Source organism: Ranitomeya imitator, chromosome 1, assembly GCF_032444005.1.
Source record: "Ranitomeya imitator isolate aRanImi1 chromosome 1, aRanImi1.pri, whole genome shotgun sequence".
Lineage (NCBI taxonomy): Eukaryota > Metazoa > Chordata > Amphibia > Anura > Dendrobatidae > Ranitomeya > Ranitomeya imitator.
Window position 1 is genome coordinate 575,568,302 of NC_091282.1, and position 27,089 is coordinate 575,595,390.

Consider the following 27,089-nt stretch of genomic DNA (forward strand, 5'->3'; position numbering starts at 1 on the left):
TGTGAGCCCCATCGGGGACAGTGATGATAATGTGTGCAAAACTGTAAAGCGCTGCGGAATATGTTAGCGCTATATAAAAATAAAGATTATTATTATTATTATTACCCCTAACCCCAACACACCCCTAACCCTAATTCCAACCCTATCCTGACACACCCCTAACCCTAATCCTATCAGTAAAAGTAATCCAAACCTAGCCCCAACCCTAACTTTAGCCCCGACCCTAACTTGAGCCCCAACCCTGACCCTAACTTTAGCTCTAACCCTAACAGGAAAATGCAAATAAATACTTTTTTTATTTTATTATTTTTCCCTAACTAAGTGGGTGATAAGGGGGGTTTGATTCACTATTTATAGCGGGTTTTTATGTTTGGCAGCTGTCACACGCTAAAAGACGCTTTTTATTGCAAAACAATTATTTTTTATATAAAATAGTTTTTATTATATAAAAGGGCCAAAACATAAAAAAATATAAATGAGGTATCACTGTAATCGTACTGACCCAAAGAATAAAACTGCTCTATCAATTTTACGACACGCGGAACGGTATAAACATCCCGCTCAAAAGAAATTAATGAATTGCTGTTTTTTTTTTCATTCTGCCTTCCAAAAATTGTAATAAAAAGCGATCTAAAAATATCATGTGCCCGAAAATGGTATCAATACAAACGTCAACTTGTTCCGCAAAAAACAAGACCTCACATGACTCTGTGAGCCAAAATATGGAAAAGTATAGCTCTCAAAATGTGGTGATGCTAAAAATATTTTTTTTGCATCGCTTTATTTTGAGAGCTATAACTTTTTTATTTTTTTCACTGATGATGCTGTATGGCAGCTCGTTTTTAGCGGGACAAAATGGCGTTTTCAGCGGTACCATGTTTATATATATCCATCTTTTTGATCGTGTGTTATTCCACTTTTTGTTCGGTGGTATGATGATAAAGCATTGTTTTTTACCTTGTTTTTTTTTTGTTTACTGAAGGGGTTAACTAGTGAGACAATTTTATAGGTTGGGTCGTTACGGATGCGGTGATACTAAATATGTGTACTTTTATTGTTTTTTTAATTTATATAAAGAAATGTATTTACTGGAACAATTTTTTTTCCCTTAATTTAGGAATTTAAAAAAAAAATGTTTTTACAGTATAATAGTGTTTTTTTACTTTTTTACATTGTCCCAGGGTGGGACATCACTGTATAAAGTCACATCACTGATCTGACACTTTGCACAGCACTGTGTCAGATCAGCGACCTGACAGGCAGTGTAGGAGGCTTCTCAGAGGGTGCTCTCAGCAGGCACTGAGAAGCCACCTCCCTGCAGGAACCAGAAGGACCCCGCGGCTATATTGGATCTGGAGGCCTGCAGGGAGGGGACCCTTGGAACAATGCGATCACATCGCATTGTTCTGAGGTCTTCATGGAAGCACGCAGGGAGCCCCCTCCTTGCGCGATGCTTCTCTATGCCACCGAAACGCTGCAATCTTGTTTGATCTCAGTGTTCCAGGGGTTTAACCCCTTTACCCCCAAGGGTGGTTTGCACTTTATGGACAGGGCCAATTTTTACAGTTCTGACCACTGTCCCTTTATGAGGTTATAACTCTGGAACGCTTCAACGGATCCCGGTGATTCTGACAATGTTTTCTCGAGACATAGTGTACTTAATGATAGTGGTAAAATTTCTTTGATATTACTTGCGTTTATTTGTGAAAAAAACGGAAATTTGGCGAAAATTTTGCAATTTTCCAACTTTGAATTTTTATGCAATTAAATCACAGAGATATGACACACAAAATACTTAATAAGTAACATTTCCCACATGTCTACTTTACATCAGCCCAATTTTGGGACCAAAAATTTTTTTTTGTTAGGGAGTTATAAGGGTTAAAAGTTGACCAGCAATTTCTCATTTTTACAACACCATTTTTTTTTAGGGACCACATCTCATTTGAAGTCATTTTGAGGGGTCTATATGATAGAAAATACCCAAGTGTGACACCATTCTAAAAACTGCACCCCTCAAGGTGCTCAAAACCACATTCAAGAAGTTCTTTAACCCTTCAGGTGTTTCACAGGAATTTTTGGAATGTTTAAATAAAAATGAACATTTAACTTTTTTTCACAAAAAATTTACATCAGCTCCAATTTGTTTTATTTTACCAAGGGTAACAGGAGAAATTGGACCCCAAACCTTCTTGTACAATTTGTCCTGAGTACGCTGATACCCCATATGTGGGAGTAAACCACTGTTTGGGCGCATGACAGAGCTCGGAAGCGAAGGAGCGCCGTTTGACTTTTCACTGCAAAATTGACAGGAATTGAGATGGGACACCTTGTTGCGTTTGGAGAGCCACTGATGTGCCTAAACATTGAAACCCCCCACAAATGACACCATTTTGGAAAGTAGACCCACTAAGGAACTTATCTAGAGGTGTGGTGAGCACTTTCACCCACCAAGTGCTTCACAGAAGTTTATAATGCAGAGCCGTAAAAATAAAACAAAAAATTTTTCCCACAAAAATTATTTTTTAGCCCCCAGTTTTGTATTTTGCCAAAGGTAGGAGAAATTGGACCCCAAAAAGTTGTTGTCCAATTTATCCTGAGTGCGCTGATACCCAATATGTGGGGGGGGACCACCGTTTGGGCGCATGGGAGGGCTCGGAAGGGAAGGAGCGCCATTTGGAATGCAGACTTAGATGGAATGGTCTGCAGGCGTCACATTGCGTTTGTAGAGCTCCTAATGTACCTAAACAGTAGAAACCTCCCACAAGTGACACCATTTTGGAAAGTAGACCCCCTAAGGAACTCATCTAGATGTGATGTGAGAGCTTTGAACGCCCAAGTGTTTCACTACAGTTTATAACGCAGAGCCGCGCAAATAAAAAATATATTTTTTTCCACAAAAATTATTTTTTAGCCACCAGTTTTGTATTTTTCCAAGGGTAACAGATGAAATTGGACCCTAAATATTGTTGTCCAATTTGTCCTGAGTACGCTGATACCCGATATGTGGGGGGGAACCACCGTTTGAGCGCATGGCAGAGCTCAGAAGGGAAGGAGCATCATTTGGTATGCAGACTTAGATGGATTGGTCTGCAGGCATCACATTGCGTTTGCAGAGCCCCATATGTACCTAAACAGTAGAAACCCCCACATGTGACCCCATATTGGAAACTAGACCCCCCAAGGAACTTATCTAGATGTGTTGTGAGAACTTTGAACCCCCAAGTGTTTCACTACAGTTTATAACGCAGAGCCGTGAAAATAAAAATAAAAAATTTTCCCCAAAAAATTATTTTTTAGCCCCTAGCTTTGTATTTTCCTGAGGGTAACAGGAGAAATTGGACCCCAAAAGTTGTTGTCCAATTTGTCCAGAGTATGCTGATACCACATATGTGGGGGGGAACCACCGGTTGGGCGCATGGGAGAGCTCGGAAGGGAAGGAGCGCCATTTGGAATGCAGACTTAGATGGAATGGTCTGCAGGCGTCACATTGCGTTTGCAGAGCCCCTAATGTACCTAAACAGTAGAAACCCCCCACAAGTGACCCCATATTGGAAACTAGACCAATAAACGGTTAGCAGTGGGGCACCACAGTGGTCAGTATCGGGCCCTCTTCTTTTTAGCATATTTAATTATGATCTTGTAGGGAGCATACAGAGTGGAATTTCAATATTTGCAGATGACACTAAATTCTGCAGGGTAATCAATACAGAGGAGGACAATTTTATATTACAGGAATATTTATGTAAGCTAGAAGCTTGGGCTGACAAATGGCAAATGAGCTTTAATGAGGATAAATGTAAGGTCATGCACTTGGGTAGAAGTAAAAAGATGTATAACTATGTGCTTAATTCTAAAACTCTGGGCAAAACCGTCAATGAAAAAGACCTAGGAGTATGGGTGGATGACAAACTCACATTTAGTGGCCAGTGCCAGGCAGCTGCTACAAAGGCAAATAAAATAATGGGATGCATTAAAAGAGGCATAGATGCTCATGAGGAGAACATAATTTTACCTCTTGAGGTTGAGGAGCAGGTCAGCAGAGGAGGTCAGGTGGGGAGGGAAGGGGATATGATTATTAGGTTAGAGGGTGCTGGGGTTTGGGGATAGTGAAGAAGAGTGAGGATTAGTGGAGCAAAAACTGTAATAGCATATGTAAACAAGGTGAAGATGCGTTTTCTTTTTTCGCTCCCCGTTGTAACATCCACCAAGTAAAGAACCCTCTCCATAGGTGTTGAACAGGGCTTTCAGGGATACCAACATTCATCGGGGATCCATATCGCTAAACATTAGGGTGTCAACCTCCGCTGTCAGGTAGTGTCACTGATAGGGATTTCTAGGGAATTAATAGCAATTAGAACTTTCTATTTGTACATATTGTGACAGGGTCACTGGCATTGTGAGGGGGAGATATGTGAAGAATCACATATTTATGTGATATGTCTTGTTTCAGTCTTTGCCTGATGAAGAGACCTGTGTAGTCTCGAAAGCTTGCAATTTGTTACCATCTTTTCAGTTAGCCATTAAATGGTATCAAACACTGAGGACTCTCAATCTACTATATAAAGCTGAATGTGTGTGTGTGTGTGTGTATGTGTGTATGTCCGGGATTGGCATCTGTACCGTCGCAGCTACAGCCACAAAATTTTGCACAGTCACATGTCTGGACCCCGAGAGCGTCATAGGCTATATTGTGAGGTGAAATTTTAACCCCGCGCGTTCCAATTCACCAAACAATTTTGCCCCTATCTACATAATGGGGAAAAAAGTGAAAGGAAAAGTGTTGGAGGCGTCGCAGCTACAGCCACAAAATTTTGCACAGTCACATTTTTGGACCCCGAGAGCGTCATAGGCTATATTGTGAGGCGAAATTTTAACCCCGCGCTTTCCAATTCACCAAACAATTTTGCCCCTATCTACATAATGGGAAAAAATGAAAGGAAAAGTGTAGGAGGCAAATTGACAGCTGCCAGATGTGAACAAGGGGGACTTAAAGAATGAGAGCGATGGCGCCAAAGAGTATATACCGTACAGTTGCTAAGGTGGGGCCTCGACATGGGATACTCACCACACACGGGGATATGAACACACACAAAATGCGCCACACACTACCACGTGCTTGAACACATATTACCCTCAGCACACATTTCACCACAAATACACCAACCTCGCCACATAAAAGTCAAAACACAAAAGTCGCCACTCAAAACTCGCCACGCGCAGAACTCGCCACATGCAAAAACTAGGCTCTTGCAAAACTCGCCACAAGTGCAAAATTCTCCTCATGAAAAACTCGCCACACGCAAAACTTGCACACGCGGAAAAATTGCCACATGCACAAAAGTTGCAACACATGCAAAAGTTGCCTCACACAAAACTTGCACATACTCAAAAGGCACCACACATAATACTCGCAACGCGCAAAACTCGCCATGCGCAAAACTTGCTGCACACAACTTGCTACACTAACCTGTCACATGCAACTCGACACACAAAAAGTTGCTACACGCATGTTGCTACACAAAACTCATCTCACAAAAGTCGCTACATGCATGTCGCCACACGCAACTCAACACACACAACTTGACAAACGAAACTCGCCCTAAAACACACAAGTCTGGTATTATCCTTCAAAAATAAAAATCTGATTAATAAGCAGACAAACTACAACAATTGCACCATATAGGAAATACCGCAGCTGTCAGTCACATGACCTGTCTATTATGTGTATGTGTGAGCTAATATATACTGCCAGGGGGAGGGCTTCCTGTTGGCTGGGGATTTATCAGGCTGCCAATTTAGCTTACAAATACTGAGGTAAAAATACTGAGCAAATAATGTGTGAACGAGGTCTAATACAGGAGGAGATGACACACAGGTATATACTATATACAGGGGAGATGACACACAGATATATACTATATACAGGAGAGATGACACACAGGTATATACTATATAGAGGAGGAGATGACATATAGGTACATATATAAACAGGAGGAGACGACATACAGGTATATACTATATACAGGAGGAGATGACATACAGGTATATGCTATATATAGAAGATGACATGCAGGTATATACTATATGCAGGAGGAGATGACACTCAGATATATACTATATACAGGGGAGATGACACACAGGTATATACTATATACAGGAGGAGATGACATACAGGTATATGCTATATATAGAAGATGACATGCAGGTATATACTATATGCAGGAGGAGATGACACTCAGATATATACTATATACAGGGGAGATGACACACAGGTATATACTATATACAGGAGGAGATGACATACAGGTATATACTATATATAGAAGGAGATGACATTCAGGTATATACTATATATAGGGGAGATGACACACAGCAGGTATATACTATATACAGGGGAGATGACATACAGGTATATACTATATACAGGAGATGACATACAGATGTATACTATATATCAGGGAGATGACAAACATGTATATACTGAGGTGATGAGGTGAAAATGAGAGGTGTGAGGTGAAAATGAAAAGGTGTGAGTGCAAAATGAGAGGAGTGAGGAAAAATAGTGGAGTGATCAGAAAATGACAGATGTGAGGTTGAAATAACAAGTGTTAGGGGGGAATGAGAGGAGTGAGGGAGAAAATGAGAGATGTGAGGGGGAAAATTAAAGATGTGATTGGGAAAATGAGAGGCGTGATGGGAAAATAAGAGAAGTGAGGTGCTATAACTAACCACAGATATTTACTATGCCCAGGCAACGCCGGGCTCTTCAGCTAGTTCTAAATATTTTTCTATCTACTGGCTAACACGGTACCACACAGTGTTGTCCTTGGTGTGCTGCCTGGCCAGCACATACTAGAGAAGTCTCCACTGCCTGAGAATGTATCTAGGTCATTGGTAAGCAAATAAGTAGATGTCTTATTGAATGGCCCATATATCTTTTCACCTGGCCCAAAGTGTGCTTCTGGAACAGAATGAGGATAGTGCATCAGTAATTTTTGCCCAGACAACCCCTTTAACTGCTAATATATGCTGCAATAAAAACTTATTGTAACATTTATAACAGTAGCATATAATTAATGTTTTTTTAAAAAAGTAGTAACATTACTATTAAGCATAATGTGTTTGGCCTATTGGTTCAACCTTCTACAACAGTCCGAGTTTCTCATGTGGCCCCTTGTGAAAATGAATTGCCCATCCCTGATCTAGAGGCATGGGCTAATCATTCCACGTATTTAATCCAAAATAGTTTACTGCTGTTTATGGAGCATTTGGTGGTATTTGATGTCATTATTTTGTAAGCATCATTGTTTATTTTATGTGTAAAAATCTATTAGGCCGGGGTCACACTTGCGTGTGTAATGTGAGAAACTCACATCAATCAATATTTCTATGCAGCTGAATGCTCCGCTCCGGTCCCGAGTCCCGGAATTGATGCAAGAGTGACCCCGGCCTTAGTGTAGGTAACTATTATTAATAAGACTTCTTTCTGGTTTGGTTTACAGTGCAATCCAATTTTTCCATGGATCTGGATGATGCAGTGAAGAACTTTGTGTAAGATCATAATTGTGGCACGCAAAAACAGCAAAACGAGCACACGGGCATTCCATGTGTATATTGTACATACCGTGAGGCATATTTATTAACTGGACGTGTTATTTATATGTTTCAGCTAGGCTCCTTTACTCGAGAGTATACATAGCAGAGTTCAGTTTTAAATGCTGGCATATTTAGGCGATATCTTGTAGGAAATGTCATGTCATGTAGTATGACTTTGTGAATCTGTTGTCACTATGTTTTGGTGGATGCATCCTATTTCTTAGGAGCATGAAATGTGTTCCTCAGGCAGCAAATGAAGTCTTTCCATCTATTACAGGGTGGCATGGTGACACAGGCTGAATGGTTCTAAAAGGAAAGAAAAATGAAATTTAGCGTATGGTGGTCATTTAGTCTTCTATGATACCACAATGTAAATTATGTGACATAAAGACTGCTTCAGAAATTAACAGTGGCACAGAAAACACTTCTCTAGTGCCAAACCACATACTAAAGGGGTTTTCCACTTTTAACAAAGCGCACCCCAAACTCTTGCAGTCGTGTAAAATTACAAAGCCAGATAGTACTCATTCTCCCCAGGTTTACTAGCTCTCTGCCACTGCTCCAATGTTTGTGTAATGTCTGCAGCGGCGATGTCATGACTACAGCCCATCACTGATGCAGCCAATCAATGAGCCCAGCAGCTCTGCCGAAATAGCCAAACCTCAGAGACTACTGTAGCATCAGTCAGCAGGCGCTGGACCCGCGGAGGGCAAGTACCATCTCGCTTTGTTATTTTACGTGACCCCAAGTGTCTGGAGTCCATTTTCTTGAAAATGGAAAACTCGTTTAACAAACAGGTAAAGCAATAGAAATGAAGATTGTCACTGTTTTGTCACTGAACAAAGTCTGATTTTTATTTTTGGAATATGGCAGCTTAGGCTGGTTTCACATCTGCCTAGGGCAGAGCTGCAGAGGGCTGCGTAGTTCCTCCGTTAAACCCCGCCCACTGCCACACCTCTACCATTCAGCTCCACCTACTGTACGTCGGCATGCATACTGCGTACCTATCTTTAACATTGGGTACGCAGGCCATGCGAATGTATGCAGATGCCTCCGCATTCGTCATTTTGATGCTGTGCCGACAGCAACAAAATGCAACATGTTGCGTTTGACGCAGTTTGGCGCAGCGTCAAAACAACGCATGCTGAGGCATCCGCATCCATTCACATTGTCTGTGTACCCAATGTTAAAAATAGGTACGCAGGACGCATGCCGACGTAGGTGGAGCTGAATGGAAGAGGGGCGGTGCTTAACAGAGGAACTACGCAGCCCTCGCCCTCGATAGCTCTGCCCTACGCAAATGTGAAACCAGCCTCACACTGATGGCCTTAACCATGCCAGTACATTGCAACTGAATAAAAAAGGCTTTTATTCACTGATTAATTGGTATCAATTGTTCAGTTTCAGGTGTAATTTGCCTACAACTTGTTAGGTCAGAGACCACAGTGCTGTTTTTCTATTTTTCTATCTTTGTGTCTTTACTCTTTTTCTATCCATGAAATTAAAATTATTCAAACGTAAAGCTGTGTCCTGTCATTTTACATTATTTTTATATATAAACAATTAAACATACATCCACCCAAGTCCACGCTCTCTCCCTCTAGTGAAGCTTCCTGAGAATGCAATTCTTAAAGCATCTTTAAAGTATATACAGCTCTGGCAAAAATTAAGGGACCACTGCAACATTTTCAGTTCCTCTGATTTTTCTCTTTATGGGTATATTTTTGAGTAAAATGTAAATTGTTTGTTTATTCAATAAACTACTGACAACATGTCTCTGAAGTTCCAAGCAATAAATGTTGTATTTATTTTCTGAAAATGAGAAATGGTCAAAATAGCAAAAAAAAATGCATTGCTTGCAGACCTAAAATAATGCAAAAAAACAAACAAATTCATAATCATTTAGAAACAACAATACTAATGTTTTAACTCAGGAAGAGTTCAGAAATCAATATTTTGTGGAATAACCATGATTTTTAATCACAGCTTTCATGCGTCTTTGCATGCTTTCCACTAGTCTTTCACCCTGCTTTTGGGTGACCTTATGCCACTCTTGGTACAAAAATTTAACCAGTTCTTTGTTTAATGGCTTGACTATCCATCTTCCTCTTGATTACATTGCAGAGGTTTTCAATGGGGTTCAGTTCTGGAGATTGGGCTGGCCATGACAGGGATTTGATGTGGTGGTCCTTCATCCACACCTTGATTGACCTAGCTGTGTGGCATCGCGCATTGTCCTGCTGGACAAACCAGGCCTCAGAGTTGGGGAACATTGCCTGAGCAGAAGGAATCAACTGTTTTTCCAGGATAACCTTGTATGCTGCTTGATTCATACGTCCTTCGCAAGGAACAACCTGCCCAATTTCAGTCTTGCTGAAGCATCCGCAGATCATCACCAATCCACCAAATTTCACAGTGGGTACAAGACACTGTGGTTTGTACGCCTCTTCAAGTCTCCGTCTAACCATTAGACGACCAGGTGTTGGGCAAAGCTGAAAATTAGGCTCATCAGAGAAGATTACCTTACTCCAGTCCTCTATGGTCCAATGCTTATGGTCTTTGGCAAACTTCAGCCTGGCTCTCTTTTGCTTCTCATTGAAGAATGGCTTTTTTCTAGCTGTACATGACTCGAGTCCTGCTTCTAGGAGCCTGTTACGAACTGTTCTTGCCATGCACTTCACCCCAGCTGCCATTTGCCATTCCTTTTGTAGGTCACTTGATGTCATCCTGCAGTTGCTGAGTGACATGCGAATAAGATGACGGTCATCCCGGTCAGTGGAGAGTCATTTTCACCCTCTATAGCTTCATTTTCCCCAATGTCTGTTGCTTGACCTTGTTGTATTGGACTTCCGTCTTAGAAATTTTAAGGATGGAGGCAACATGACGCTCACTGTGTCCCTCTGCTAGTAAAGCCAGAATTGAGCCCTTCTTTTCCTCAGTCAAGACTTTTCTGTTCAACTCCTTTGGCATGGTTAAAAGTTATTTTTTATTCCTATTAGATTTGAGATATTACTAGCACTTGTTTTGCCATCCAGCTTGTCCTATTGCAAGAAGATTGTGAACACCACAGCAGTGTTTTGTATACTTTCCTTCATTTAGGCTATGTGCACACATCCAGAATTGCTGCGGAAGCATCGCTTGGAAAACTGATTGACATGTTGGTCACACTTGTCAAACAGAGTGTTTGACAAGTGTGACCAACTTTTTGTTATTGATACCCAATGACTCAATATCAACATGGACCGTTCCTGTCAGACTAATCTGATCAATTTCTATGAAGAGGTAAGTTCCGGACTGGACCAAGGGAACCCAGTGGACGTAGTGTATATGGACATTTCAAAAGCTTTTGATACGGTGCCACACAAAAGGTTGATAGGTTAGGTCGCGGTTAGCAGTGGGGTACCACAGGGGTCAGTATTGGGCCCTCTTAGTTTTAACATATTTATTAATGACCTTGTAGGGGGCATACAGAGCAGAATTTCAATATTTGCAGATGACACTAAACTGCAGGGTAATCAATGCAGAGGAGGACAATTTTATATTACAGGATGATGTATGTAAACTAGAAGCTTGAGCTGATAAATGGCAAATGAGCTTTAATGGGGATAAATGTAAGGTCATGCACTTGGGTAGAAGTAATAAGATGTATAACTATGTGCTTAATTCTAAAACTCTGGGCAAAACCGTCAATGAAAAAGACCTGGGTGTATAGGTGGATGACAAACTCACATTATGTGGCCAGTGTCAGGCAGCTGCTACAAAGGCAAATAAAATAATGGGATGCATTAAAAGAGGCATAGATGCAAATTGCCTCTTAAGAGGACTTAATCTCTATAGCGCCACCTGTTGGAAGCAGCGATCCTACAAGTCACAATCAACCCTTTAACGAGTCGTGCAATATGACTTAGGATAAAAGCCAAGTCAGTATCTCAATTCGCAGACACGGTGTTTCGGGCTGTTGGCCCTCGTCAGTGTGAAGCATGAGAACTAATTTGGCTAGATGAGAGGCTCTGGACTGGGGTCTAAGTGACTCTTCTTATGGAGAGTGACATACCAGCTCTGGCTTGTCTCTGAAGAGGCAATTTGCATATTATATTTCCCAGAGGAGCATTGCACGGCGTATAAGCCTCCTTAACTTGACAAGCCAGAGCTGGTATGTCACTCCATAAGGAGAAACATTGCCCCTTAGACCCCATGAGGAGAACAAAATTTTACCTCTATACAAGTCACTAGTTTGACCACACTTAGAATACTGTGTACAGTTCTGGTCTTCGGTGTATAAGAAAGACATAGCTGAACTAGAGCGGGTGCAGAGAAGAGCGACCAAGGTTATTAGAGGACTGGGGGGTCTGCAATACCAAGATAGGTTATTACACTTGGGGCTATTTAGTTGGGAAAAATGAAGGCTAAGGGGTCATCTTATTTTAATGTAGAAATATATGAGGGGACAGTACAGAGACCTTTCTGATGATCTTTTTCATCATAGACCTGAGACAGGGACAAGGGGCATCCTCTATGTCTGGAGGAAAGACGGTTTAAGCATAATAACAGACGCAGATTCTTTACTGTAAGAGCAGAGAGACTATAGAACTCTGCCGTATGAGAGGGGACTGGATTCCTTGATAGGGCGTTGAACCAGGGAACTAGTCTGAATGCCGTATGTGGAAGGAATTTTTTTCCCCAATGTGGAGCTTACTCTTTGCCACATGGTTTTTTTTTTGCCTTCCTCTGGATCAACATGTTAGGGCATGTTAGGTTAGGCTATGGGCTGAGGAAGATGGACTTAAGGTCTTCCTTCAACCTTAATAACTATGTTACTATGTAGAGAAGCTGATTTTTATAAAACTGTGCTGTCATGATATATTAGTTTGCCATGGGTATGATCATTATATGCTATATTTATTTTACCAACATCAAATTTTGTTATAGCGCAGAGGTGTGGTCTTTAAAGTATATTGAGTCCAATGTTTCAAAAAATGAAATGTAACTTTTAATATATTGTTTAAAATACACAAATTGGTGAACCCAAAGACAGATAAAGCAGGGCTGTGAAGTCGGTAAGCCAAACCTCCGACTCCAACTCCGACTCCTCAATACCCATGACACCAACTCCACAACTCCCGACTCCCAACTCCCTCATACGTGGCTCATGTTTAAGTTTAAGTGATAAATTTACTGTAGTAAAATCGTAACATCAGGCTTTTAATCTTTATTATGATAAAATAATCAAACCACTTAGATAGAATATAAAATATATTTATTGGAATGCAACTTTAGAACAAAAAAAAGCTTTGCATATTTACAATGTATTATTCACTCTGCAGTAAGTGGAAAAAAAACAGTTTGAAACAAAAACGTACTGAATAGCATTTGTGCAGTCTATGAATTTGTTCTGAGAAATGGTATCGCCTCCATCAGATCCTCCTTCATAGATGACCTCAAATCTGACCTAATTATTTTAAGGCTAGAGAACAACCTCTCTCTACACTAACTTGGGTTGGTGACAAAGCAGTAACCACTCGGGCAACATCTCTGACAATTTCAGGGTTTAAAGGAATTGCCTTGTGCACATTCAGTTTTGATGAACGATTTAACTCATTTACTTCTTTGAGAGCAAGTGAAAAACTTTGCTGAAATATGGTCAATCTGTTTTCTAAGGAAGTGAAATCTTCCCTGCAGTAACGCTTTGCCTGCTTCATGTCATCCAAATACTTGTCGAAATCAAACTCCTCATCTACTAAGGATGAAGGAATGGCAGCAGCAGCACTGGCAGGACACGAGTCCTCTTGCTCTTGGCCGTCCTGTAGCCCACTCATCCTAACTGCTACCTCAATCAAAGCTTCTTTTCCTTCAGTAAGCTGTTGATCATCTAGCAATATACGATGACTCGGGTCCACATGAACAGCTGCCAGAAGAATTATTTTCTAATAACAGTGTCTATCTCCGTTTCAGTGAAGCAGCAATACCATCTGTGATTAAACCTCTTTGGGACAGACAAAACAACAAGTTATTCCACCCCTTTATAAAAATGCCAGGAGTTAAATCCTCAGCTTGTAACTTTGTAGTCACTGTAAATGTGTCATGAAGCAATTCCTTCAATTCAGCCACCTGTGTCCATTGACCTTTATGTAGTGTTACCTCAGGGTTGGCCATATCTACAAGGAATGGTTTCAGCTCAAGAAATCCGTCAATCATTAAATAGGTGCTGCCCCACCGAGTGGCTTGATGCATAATTGCCTCTTTTCCAGCACATCTCTTCAAGATGGATTAAATTTGGGGGGTTCTGGCAGCAATAGACAATTTCCTGTGTATGTGATGAATAGGAAAGAGGTGTGGAGCTGCTTCAACAAGATCATCTAATTGTAAAGAATCATTTTGCTGTTCTTCTGTATTAATATCTCTTTGTTCCTCCATTATGTGAACAGGTCTGTGGCCTTCCATCTCCAACATACTGAATGTGAAATGTTCTTCTAGCTGCTGTTCACCTTCATTATTCTCATTCATCAGTTTAATTGTACTTGTCATGTTTAAGGGTATGTGCACAGGTCAGGATTTATTCCTGACAAAATCCTGAGCATTCTGCCAGAAATCCGCATGCTTTTTTCGCGCGGATTTCTCGCGGAATTTACGCGTTTTTTGCGCGGATTTTTTGCGTTTTTTTTTTTCCGGAATGACCTTTTTGATAGGAAATCCGCAAAAAATCCGGAAAAAGATAGAGCATGTCCGGATTTTTTGCGGTATGCGTTTTTTTTGCGGAAAAAAACGCTAACATCTGCACAAAAAATGCGGAATGCATTCTAAAAGATAGGATGCATAATGTTAGCGTTTTTTTTACCGGATTTATAGCGTTTTTATGGCGAAATTCCGCAAAAAAAACGCTAAAAATCCTGACGTGTGCACATACCCTGAAGCATTATCAGTTATAATAGCAAGAACCTGTTCTTTTTTTAGTTCATAATCTTGCAGAACTTTTTCCACTAAGCTCTGGAGAAACTGGCTGCTGTATTGACTTTTAGTATCTTTTACTGCAAGTATCTTAGTAACAATTTTTCTTTTGTCACAAACATATCGAACGTTGATAGCAAAATAGTTCACTCTGTGACGTGTGCAGGCATCCATTTTAAGAAATACAAAGCATCTCTTGAGAGTCTTTTTAAGATCTTCCTTTTAGTTAAGAGCTTCGTCAATCACTAATTTTCTAATACATTCTCTTTCCAGAGAATCACCAAGTTTGCGATCTATTTCTCCATTAAGAGCTGTTAAAGCTGTTCGTGCAAATAATGATAATGGTACACTGTCCTTCACAACAAGCTCGATGAGCAGTCTTTTAAACACATCTGCTGCCATTGTTACAGTAACTTTGTCTTTCACAAAATATCTTGTAACTGACGTTTGAGACGCTCTTTCCTCCTGTGCCTGGCGGGAAGAGCTGGTCTCTTGTTTCTTGGTGCTGCTGTGATCTTTTTCAGTCACAGCTTTGTAAACTTCTGGGTGGCAGCTTTGTAAATGTCTTTTTAGATTCGAAGCTTTTCAAAGAGCATTTTTACCACTACCTGAGTATGCACTGATTTTGGCATCACAGCATTTGTTTACATCTGGGTCACTTATACACTGACACACAAGTGTTTATTATCTTGAGTTACCGTGAAATGCTCAAGTACAGCTGACTTCATAAGATGCTTCTTAGACATTTTGTAATTATGTAAATTCGCCCTCAAAATAATTTTGTCCTGTAAAAATAAAGTATATTGTAATTCTTGCAAGAATAGAGAATCATGCACTGTATAATTTGGGATATAAATAAAACAATCTTTGCATAAATCAATAGGACCATAGTAACATAACATAGTAACATAGTTAGTAAGGCCGAAAAAAGACATTTGTCCATCCAGTTCAGCCTATATTCCATCATAATAAATCCCCAGATCTACGTCCTTCTACAGAACCTAATACCGTATATACTCGAGTATAAGCCGACCCGAGTATAAGCCGACCCCCCTAATTTTGCCACAAAAAACTGGGAAAACTTATTGACTCGAGTATAAGCCTAGGGTGGAAATGCAGCATTTACCGGTGAATTTCAAAAATAAAAATAGATCATTATTTCCTCATAGCTGTGCCATATAGTGCTCTACACCATTCATATTTCCCCATAGCTGTGCCCCATATAGTGCTCTGCACCGTTCACTGTGCCCCCTAGCTGTGCCATATACAGTGCTCTGCACCGTTCACTGTGCCCCATAGCTGTGCCATATACAGTGCTCTGCACCGTTCACTGTGCCCCATAGCTGTGCCATATACGGTGCTCTGCACCGTTCATTGTGCCCCCTAGCTGTGCCATATACGGTGCTCTGCACCGTTCACTGTGCCCCCTAGCTGTGCCTTATACGGTGCTCTGCACCGTTCATTGTGCCCCCTAGCTGTGCCTTATACGGTGCTCTGCACCGTTCATTGTGCCCCCTAGCTGTGCCTTATACGGTGCTCTGCACCGTTCACTGTGCCCCCTAGCTGTGCCTTATACGGTGCTCTGCACCGTTCACTGTGCCCCCTAGCTGTGCCTTATACGGTGCTCTGCACCGTTCATTGTGCCCCCTAGCTGTGCCTTATACGGTGCTCTGCACCGTTCATTGTGCCCCCTAGCTGTGCCTTATACGGTGCTCTGCACCGTTCATTGTGCCCCCAAGCTGTGCCTTATACGGTGCTCTGCACCGTTCACTGTGCCCCATAGATGCTCCACATTGATCTGTGCTGCCGCTGCTACTGCTGCAATAAAAAAAAAAAACACATACTCACCTCCCTTGATTGCAGCTCCCGGCGTCTCGTTCCGGCGCCTCCATCTTCCCGGCGTCTCTGCTCTGACTGATCAGGCAGAGGGCGCCGCGCACACTATATGCGTCATCGCGCCCTCTGCCTGATCAGTCAGAGAGCGCAGACGCCGGGAAGATGGAGGCGCCGGCCGGGAAGATGGATCGGCGCCCGGCGGCTGGAACGAGGACAGGTGAATATAACATACTCACCTAGTCCTGGCGATCCTCGCGCTGTCCCCTCCTGTCTTCGGCGCTGCAGCTTCTTTCTCTATCAGCGGTCACCGGCACCGCTGATTAGAGAAATGAATAAGCGGCTCCGCCCCTATGGGAGGTGGAGCCGCTTATTCATTTCTGTAATGAGCGGTCCCACGTGACCGCTGAAGAGAGGAAGAAGCTGCAGCGCCGAAGCCCGTGGGACGGCAGGGACAGCGCGAGGATCGCTGGGACTAGGTAAGTATACCCCAGCGCCCTCACCCCCTCACCTGCCGACCCCACCGCTACCGTGACTCGAGTATAAGCCGAGGGGGGCACTTTCAGCCCTAAAATTTGGGCTGAAAATCTCGGCTTATACTCGAGTATATACGGTAATTGTATTATACAATATTGTTTGTGCTCCAGGAAGACATCCAGGCCTCTCTTGAACCCCTCGACTGAGTTCGCCATCACCACCTCCACAGGCAAGCAATTCCAGATTCTCACTGCCCTAACAGTAAAGAATCCTCTTCTATGTTGGTGGAAAAACCTCTCCTCCAGACGCAAAGAATGCCCCCCCTTCAACCCCCCGATGATAAGTATAAAGTTTTTAAAATGTGTTGTTAAATAGCTTTACTCTGAACTTTCAATGTCAAGGCTTGTCTCAGTGTGCAGCTCACTAAATGCTTCACATCATATTTCTTCACAGTCTGTGAAGAGGGGAGAAGGGAGGGAGGGAGCATGTTTGTGCTGAATCACATTCCAGAACACACACACACAAATATATATATCCTCATCAACCCTGTTATTGTACTTCTGAAACTGAGATGTTAGAAAACATTTTTCTCCTTATATTCTATGTATAGTGTAAATAAGTCGTCAGAGCAGCTAATTTCTCCAAACATGGGCTAAGAGGAAAAACAAACTAAAACATAAAGCATACAGAGACAACATATATAGAACTATTGATTGATGCACAGTTTATTGAAAGTTTAGATATGCTTTAGGAAGTACTTACCTTCTTTAATCCTGCTTTCCTGTTCACTCAAGAAATTTTGAGATGAATGTAGGCTTTCCTTAATAATAATAATAATAATAATAATAATTTTATTTATATAGCGCCAACATATTCCGCAGCGCTTTACAAATTATAGAGGGGACTTGTACAGACAATAGACATTACAGCATAACAGAAATACAGTTCAAAACAGATACCAGGAGGAGTGAGGGCCCTGCTCGCAAGCTACAAACTATGGGGAAAAGGGGAGACACGAGAGGTGGATGGTAACAATTGCTTTAGTTATTCGGACCGGCCATAGTGTAAGGATCGGGTGTTCATGTAAAGCTGCATGAACCAGTTACCTGCCTAAGTATGTAGCAGTACAGACACAGAGGGCTAATACTGCATAAAGTGTATGAGAACATGATGCGAGGAACCTTTTTTTTTTTTTTTTTTTATTATAAATAGGCCACACAGGGATCGTTAGGTTAATGCATTGAGGCGGTAGGCCAGTCTGAACAAATGAGTTTTTAGGGCACGCTTAAAACTGTGGGGATTGGGGATTAATCGTATTAACCTAGGTAGTGCATTCCAAAGAATCGGCGCAGCACGTGTAAAGTCTTGGAGACGGGAGTGGGAGGTTCTGATTATTGAGGATGCTAACCTGAGGTCATTAGCGGAGCGGAGGGCACGGGTAGGGTGGTAGACTGATACCAGGGAGGAGATGTAGGGTGGTGCTGAGCCATGGAGTGCTTTGTGGATGAGGGTAGTAGTTTTGTACTGGATTCTGGAGTGGATGGGTAGCCAGTGTAATGACTGGCTCCTTCTCTGTGTGTTTATTTTTTCCCCTTATCTGTAGAGGAGGAGCTTCACTACTTATCATGAACATAAACTGCAGCACAGATTCATCGCAGCTAAAAGTCTAGACCTTAGATCAGGAATAGGACGGACATTTATAGGACATTTCATAACTTTCCCAAATTCTTATGAAAAAATATTCCCCACAAACTGCATTGAATTACTGTACCGAATTTATTATATTTTTGGAGTTGGTCCATTTTATACCAACTCCGACTCCACCAAAATGGGCTCCGACTCCACGACTCCGACTCTACAGCCCTAAGATAAAGTGCACAGTTGTAGACACTACTGATAAACAAGTAGTATGTCATGAAACTTTATATAATATCTTAGTTAATATTCTAGTGTTGAAATGTAGATATATATATATATATATATATATATACTGCTCAAATAAAGGGAACACTAAAATCCCACATCCTAGATATCACTGAATGAAATATTCCAGTTGTAAATCTTTATTCATTACACAGTGGAATGTGTTGAGAACGTTAAAACCTAAAAATGATCAACATAATTCACAACTAATATCCCACGTAGGTCTGGAGTTGGAATGATGCTCAAAGTCAAAGTGGAAAATGAAGTTACAGGCTGATCCAACTTTAGTTGAAATGCCTCAAGACAAGGAAATGATGCTCAGTAGTGTGTGTGGCCTCCATGTGCCTATTTAACCTCCGTACAATGCCTGGACATGCTCCTGATGAGGCGGCAGATGGTTTTCTGAGGGATCTCCTCCCAGACCTGGGCTAAAGCATCCGCCAACTCCTGGACAGTCTTTGGTGCAATGTGACGTTGGTGGATGGTGCGAGACATGATGTCTCAGATGTGTTCAATCGGAATCAGGTCTGGGGAACGGGTGAGCCAGTCCATTGCTTCAATGCCTTCATCTTGCAGGAATTGCTGACACACTCCAGCCACATGAGGTCTGGCATTGTCCTGCATTAGGAGGAACCCAGGGTCAACCGCACCAGCATATGGTCTCACAAGAGGTCTGAGGATTTCATCTCGATACCTAATGGCAGTCAGGCTACCTCTGGCGAGCATATGGATGGCTGTGCGGCCCTCCAAAGAAATGCCACCCCACACCATTACTGACCCACTGCAAAACAAGTTATGCTGAAGGATGCTGCAGGCAGCAGATCGCTCTTCACAGCGTCTCCAGTCTCTGTCACATCTGTCACATGTGCTCAGTGTGAACATGTTTTCATCTGTGAAGAGCACAGGGCGCGAGTGGCAAATTTGCCAATCCTGGTGTTCTGTGGCAAATGCCAAGCATCCTGCACGGTGTTGGCATGTGAGCCCAACCCCCATCTGTGGACATCAGGCACTCAGACCATTCTCATGGAGTCAGCTTCTAACTTTGTGCAGGCTCATGCACATTTGTGGCCTGCTGGAGGTCATTTTGCAGTGCTCATCCTGTTCCTCCTTGCACAAAGGCTGAGGTAGCGGTCCTGCTGCTGGGTTGTTGCCCTCCTACGGCCCCCTCCACATCTGATGTACTTGTCTGTCTCCTGGTAGCGCCTCCAGCCTCTGGACACTACGCTAACAGACACAGCAAACCTTGCCACAGCTCGCAATGATGTGCCATCCTGGATGAGCTGCACTACCTGAGCCACTTGTGTGGGTTGTAGAGTCCATCTCATGCTAACACAAGTGTGAAAGCACAACCAACATTCAAAAGTGACCAAAACATCAGCCAGAAAGCATTGGTACTGAGAAGTGGTCTGCGGTCCCCACCTGCATAACCACACCTTTATTGAGTGTGTCTTGATAATTGCCAATAATTTCCATCTGTTGTCTATTTCATTTGCACAACAGCATGTGAAATTTATTGTCAAACAGTGTTGCTTCCTAAGTGGACAGTTTAATTTCACAGAAGTTTGATTTACTTGGAGTTATATTCTGTTGTTTAAGTGTTCCCTTTATTTTTTGAGCAGTGTGTATATATATATATATATATATATATATATATATATTGTAATATATATATATATATATACAGTATATATATATATATATATATATATATACCACGCTACTTTGGTTAATGACCCCAAAAGACAATCACAGCACATTCAATAACATGTGGGTACACACACCTATTCAGGACCTATTATATCATTCTACAAGGCTGTATATTAAGTCAGTAATAGTAGGGGATACCAATGGTGTGTTAAATACCTGTCATATTGCCCAAGCATATACCTATATCCATTATCATGTATATTAATAAGCAACCAAAATGCTTCCCTGTAAACAGAAAATGCAATATGGCTAGGACATACCAAAAAAGCCAGAAAAATGCTATATTAATAGAGTACACACCAGTGTCACATCACACATATGCAGATGGGGGACTAAACTGATGGGCTATGGAGATGGGAGAATAATCTAATGGGCTGTGCAGAGGGGGAATAAGCTGAGTGGCTGGGCAGAGAGGGACTAAAATAAGGGGCTGTGTAGATGAGGGAAATAAAGTGAGGGGTTGTGCAGATGGGGGAATAAGCCGAGTGGCTGGGAAGAGGGGGGATGAGGGGCTGTGCAGATGAGGGGAATAAGCTGAGGGGCTGTCCAGATAGGGTGAATAAGCTGAGGGTCTAGGATTGGGGCTGTGCAGATGGGGGAAATAAACTGAGGGGCTGTGCAGATGGGGAAGTAAACTGAGGGGTTGTGCAGAGGGGGAATAAACTGATGGGCTGGGCAGATGGTGAATAAACTGATGGGCTTTGCAGATGGGGGAATAATGTCAGGAGCTGTGCAGAGGAGGCATAAAATGAAGGGCTGTGCAGGGAGGGCATGAAATGACAAGCAGTGCAGGAGGGCCATAAAATGAGGGGATGTGCATTTGGCCATGAAATGAGGGGCTCTGCGGGTGGACTGCAAAATATATGAGGAGCCGTGGTGACCATACTGTATATGGGGCTTTGGAGATCATTATACTGCAGTCTGTGGTGACCATACTCTATATGGTCTATAAACATAAGGATGAATGACCTCGGGGAGATCAAAACATCCAACACCACGGAGACACCATCACGTGTTTCTCAACGCAGTGATCCAGAACAGATGTTTTGATCTCCCCGAGTTAGTAGGCCCAAGTAATAAAGTGGGCTAAATGCAGTTAAAAATTGGTAACAGGAATAAACAGGCGGCATTACTTTGTTCAGTGGAGGACAACTGCAATGAGTGGCAGACACAGTTAGTAGGCCCAAGTAATAAAGTGGGCTAAATTTTAGTCTGGCTGGGATAGGATGCGTGCGGGTTCGCGTGTGCAACAGATTTTAAGTGCAACAGTTTAAAGTGCTTTACAGTTAGACAACGGCATTGAAGCTGATGTTCCTCTCTTCTCTTCTTCACACAGGTATTTTATCCATCCATCCATTTGTGTGCTGACTGCAAGTGTGAAGAGATTGATATCTAGCAAGCTTTGTTTAGGGTATTTTATCCATCCATCCATTTGTGTGCTGACTGCAAGTGTGAACAGATTCATATCTAGCAAGCTTTGGTCAGGGTATTTTATCCATCCATCCATTTGTGTGCTGACTGCAAGTGTGAACAGATTCATATCTAGCAAGCTTGGCTCAGGGTATTTTAATCCATCACTCCTGTGTAGAGTTGAGCGACTTTTACTTTTTTAGGATCGAGTCGGGTTTCACGAAACCCGACTTTGTCAAAAGTCGGGTCGGTTGAAATCGGCCGATTTGCGAAAAGTCGGGGGCCGACCGAAACACGAAACCCAATGCAAGTCAATGGGGAATCAAAGTCGGCAGTGAGTGGAGGACAGGAAAACACCTACAGTGCCCATTTTAATGCCAAAAACATCAATTCTTATTTCTTAAGCTTGTCAATCTTAATTTACTTTATAATAATAGTTAAGCATTGAAAACAGGGGGTCATTTGGCTAAAGTTGTGGGGGGTAGGGCTGGCTCAAGATTTTCGTGGGCCCAGGAAACGTGGAATACGTCACGGCGGTGGAGAAGGGAGAGGTAAGTATTTCAATTTTGCAAGTGCTGTGATCCTGAGCAAGCAGGGGGGGCCACTGGTTGGCACTGGCACAGGGACCCTCATAGTACGGTGGTGTGTTTGATGGTGGGTGGCGCCTCCCACTGCCAGAGACACTTTTGCGTACTATGAGGGGCCCTGTGCCAGTGCCAACGAGTATGCCCCCCCACCTGATGAAGAAACCTGCACTTTCATCTGCACCTTCCTCTTCCTCAGAGGAACCTGACTTTCAGCAGGGTCAGATTCAGGCTGTGTAGAGTGCAAGCGGAATGTAGTGGTCTGGGTCAATGTACCAGCAGACTTATCTAGCAGTGGCTGGGCAATAGGCAGGATGAGGAGGAAACACAGATATAGGCCCAAAATAAAAAAGTAGGCTAAAAGAAGTTCAAAATTGGTAACAGGACTAAACAGGCGGCATTGCTTTGTTCAGTGGAGGACAATTGTAACGAGCGGCGCAGACACAGTTAGTAGGCCCAAAATAAAAAAGTAGTCTAAATGCAGTTTAAAATTGGTAACATGACTAAACAGGCGGCATAGCTTTGTTCAGTGGAGGACAATTGTAATGAGTGGCGCAGACACAGGTATTAGGCCCAAAATACAAAAATTGGCTAAATGCAGTTCAAAATTGGTAACAGGAGTGCACAGGCAGCATTGCTTTGTTCAGTGGAGGAGGACAACTGTGATGAGTGGCTGACAGCCAGACACAGGTAGTAGGCCCAATGGATAAAGTAGGCTAAATGCAGTTCAAAATTAGTAACAGGAGTACACAGGTAGCATAGCTTTGTTCAGTGGAGGACAACTGTAATGAGTGGCGCAGACAAACTTAGTAGGCCCAAAATAAAAAAGTAGGCTAAATGCAGTTCAAAATTGGTAATAGGAGTACACAGGCGGCACAGCTTTGTTCAGCGGAGGACAACTGTAATGAGAGGCTGACACAGTTAGTAGGCCCAAAAAAGTAAGTAGGCTAAATGCAGTTCAAAATTGGTAACAGGAATAAATTGGCGGCATTACTTTGCTCAGCGGAGGACAACTATAATGAGAGGCTGACACAGTTAGTAGGCCCAAAAAAGTAAGTAGGGTAAATGCAGTTCAAAATTGGTAACAGGACTAAACAGGCGGCATAGCTTTGTTTAGCGGAGGACAACTGTAAGGAGTGGCTTACACAGTTACTAGGCCCAAATAAGTAAGTAGGCTAAATGCAGTTCAAAATTGGTAACAGGGCTAAACTGGCGGCATTGCTTTGTTCAGCGGAGGACAACTGTAAGGAGTGGCTGACACAGTTACTAGGCCCAAATAAGTAGGCTAAATGCAGTTCAAAATTGGTAACAGGACTAAACTGGCGGCATTGCTTTGTTCAGCGGAGGACAACTGTAAGGAGTGGCTGACACAGTTACCATGCCCAAATAAGTCAGTAGGCTAAATGCAGTTCAAAATTGGTAACAGGACTAAACTAGCGGCATTGCTTTGTTCAGCGGAGAACAACTGTAAGGAGTGGCTGACACAGTTACTAGGCCCAAATAAATAAGTAGGCTAAATGCAGTTCAAAATTGGTAACAGGACTAAAAAGGCGGCATTACTTCATTCTGTGGAGGACAACTGTAATGAGTGGCTGACATAGTTAGTAGGCCTAAATAATAAAGTGGGCTAAATGTCTGCCAAAAAATTGTTCATAAATAAACAGGTGGCATAGCTAGGTACAGGGGTGGGCTCCTCTGCTGAGTAGCAGACAGTGGTAGTTAGCGCAAAGTAATAACTGGTCTAAATGGAGGCCAGGGCCCCTGTATATTTTAACTATCATCTATCATTTCAACAAATTTGTATTGGCAGTGCCATTGAAGGATTCAACAGCACAGACTACACAGTGGTGGAGCAGGGAGAGGTAAGTATTGCAAGTGGCAGAGCACTGTTCGAGCTGGGGGGGAACACTCTCTCGTGGGCGGCGGCCCCTCATATTGCGAGAGTGGGCGCACCCGCCTCTTCAGGCAAACCTTTTTCGCACGGGTGCTTACGCCAAGTGGTGACCACGGCCCTGTGGGGGGAGTCAGCCCATTTAGGGAGGTATAAAATGGCCTATGGTGGACATTCAGCAGCTGCAAATGGAGGAATTGGAGCAGTTAGTAAGAGGAGGCCAAAAGCAAGACATTTTTCATGCAAGCTATGTGTCAGCAGGGGAAGGTGAGGCAAAATAATTTGAAATCCATGATTGGTTCATTTTAATGAAGGTTAGATCATCAACATTTCGGGTAGCCAGACGTGTCCTTTTTTCGGTCAGTATTGAACCAACAGCACTGAAGACTCTTTCTGATAGCACACTACCCAGTGGACGTAGAGTATATGGACTTTTCAAAAGCTTTTGATACGGTGCCACACAAAAGGTTGATACAGTTAGGTCCATATATATTTGGACAGAGACAACATTTTTCTAATTTTGGTTATAGACATTACCACAATGAATTTTAAACAAAACAATTCAGATGCAGTTGAAGTTCAGACTTTCAGCTTTCATTTGAGGGTATCCACATTAAAATTGGATGAAGGGTTTAGGAGTTTCAGCTCCTTAACATGTGCCACCCTGTTTTTAAAGAGACCAAAAGTAATTGGACAATTGACTCCAAGGCTATTTCATGGACAGGTGTGGGCAATCCCTTCGTTATGTCATTCTCAATTAAGCAGATAAAAGGCCTGGAGTTGATTTGAAGTGTGGTGCTTGCATTTGGAAGGTTTTGCTGTGAAGTAAACATGCAGTCAAAGGAGCTCTCCATGCAGGTGAAACAAGCCATCCTTAAGCTGCAAAAACAGAAAAAACCCATCCGAGAAATTGCTACAAAATTAGGAGTGGCAAAATCTACAGTTTGGTACATCCTGAGAAAGAAAGAAAGCACTGGTGAACTCATCAATGCAAAAAAACCTGGGCGCCCACGGAAGACAACAGTGGTGGATGATGGCAGAATAATCTCCATGGTGAAGAGAAACCCCTTCACAACAGCCAAACAAGTGAACAACACTCCCCAGGAGGTAGGCGTATCAATATCCAAATGTACCATAAAAAGAAGACTGCATGAAAGTAAATACAGAGGGTTCACTGCACGGTGCAAGTCACTCATAAGCATCAAGAATAAAAAGGCTAGACTGGTTTTGCTAAAAAACATCTAAAAAAGCCAACACAGTTTTGGAAGAACATTCTTTGGACAGATGAAACCAAGATCAACCTCTACCAGAATGATGGAAAGAGAAAAGTATGGCGAAGGCGTGGTACAGCTCATGATCCAAAGCATACCACATCATCTGTAAAACAATGTAGAGGCAGTGTGATGGCTTGGGCATGCATGGCTGCCAGTGGCACTGGGTCACTAGTGTTTATTGATGCTGTGACACAGGACAGAAGCAGCTGAATGAATTCTGAGGTATTCAGAGCCATACTGTGTGCTCAGATCCAGCCAAATGCAGCAAAACTGATTGGTCGTCATTTCATACTACAGATGGACAATGACCAAAACATAATGCCAAAGCAACCAGGAGTTTATTAAAGCAAAGAAGTGGAATATTCTAGAAAGGCCAAGTCAGTCACGTGATCTCAACCCAATTGAGCATGCATTTCACTTGTTAAAGACTAAACTTCAGACAGAAAGGCCCACAAACAAACAGCATCTGAAAACCACCGCAGTGAAGGCCTGGCAGAGCATCAAAAAGGAGGAAACACAGCGTCTAGTGATGTCCATGAGTTCAAGACTTCAGGCAGTCATTGCCAACAAAGGGTTTTCAACCAAGTACTAAAAATGAACATTTTATTTAAAATTATTTAATCTGTCCAATTACTTTTGGTCCCTTTAAAAACGGGGTTGCACATGTTAAGGAGCTGAAACTCCTAAACCCTTCATCCAATTTTAATGTGGATACCCTCAAATGAAAGCTGAAAGTCTGAACTTCAACTGCATCTGAATTATTTTGTTTCAAATTCATTGTGGTAATGTCTATAACCAAAATTATAAAAATGTTGCCTCTGTCCAAATATATATGGACCTAACTGTACATAAAATGAGAATAATGGGGATAGGGGAAAATATGTGTAAGTGGGTTAAGGGCTGGCTCAGGGATAGGAAACAAAGGTTGGTTATTAATGGAGCACACTCGGACTGGGTCGCGGTTAGCAGTGGGGTACCACAGGGGTCAGTATTGGGTCCTCTTCATTTTAACATATTTATTAATTACCTTGTAGGGGGCGTTCAGAGCAGAGTTTCAATATTTGCAGATGACACTAAACTATGCAGGGTAATTAATACAGAGGAGGACAATTTTATATTACAGGATGACTTATGTAAACTAGAAGCTTGGGCTGATAAATGGCAAATGAGCTTTAATGGGGATAAATGTAAGGTCATGCACTTGGGTAGAAGTAATAAGATGTATAACTATGCGCTTAATTCTAAATCTCTGGGCAAAACCATCAATGAAAAAGACCTGGGAGTATGGGTGGATGACAAACTCATGTTCAGTGGCCAGTGTCAGGCAGCTGCTACAAAGGCAAATAAAATAATGGGATGCATTAAAAGAGGCATAGATGCACATGAGGAGAACATAATTTTACCTCTATACAAGTCACTAGTTCGACCACACTTAGAATACTGTGC

General features: G+C 42.3%; 1 protein-coding gene across 1 annotated transcript in view; it reads left to right on the forward strand.

The window, feature by feature from the left end:
- The window catches only part of FSTL3 (follistatin like 3), a 426,956-nt gene extending 417,835 nt beyond the window's left edge, over positions 1–9,121 (forward strand). The window contains exon 5 of the mRNA XM_069767836.1: positions 7,506–9,121. Within this exon, the coding sequence (XP_069623937.1) occupies positions 7,506–7,558 (53 nt within the window). The 3' untranslated portion in view covers positions 7,559–9,121. The remainder of the gene's footprint in view (positions 1–7,505) is intronic.
- The last annotated feature ends 17,968 nt before the right edge of the window (positions 9,122–27,089 follow it).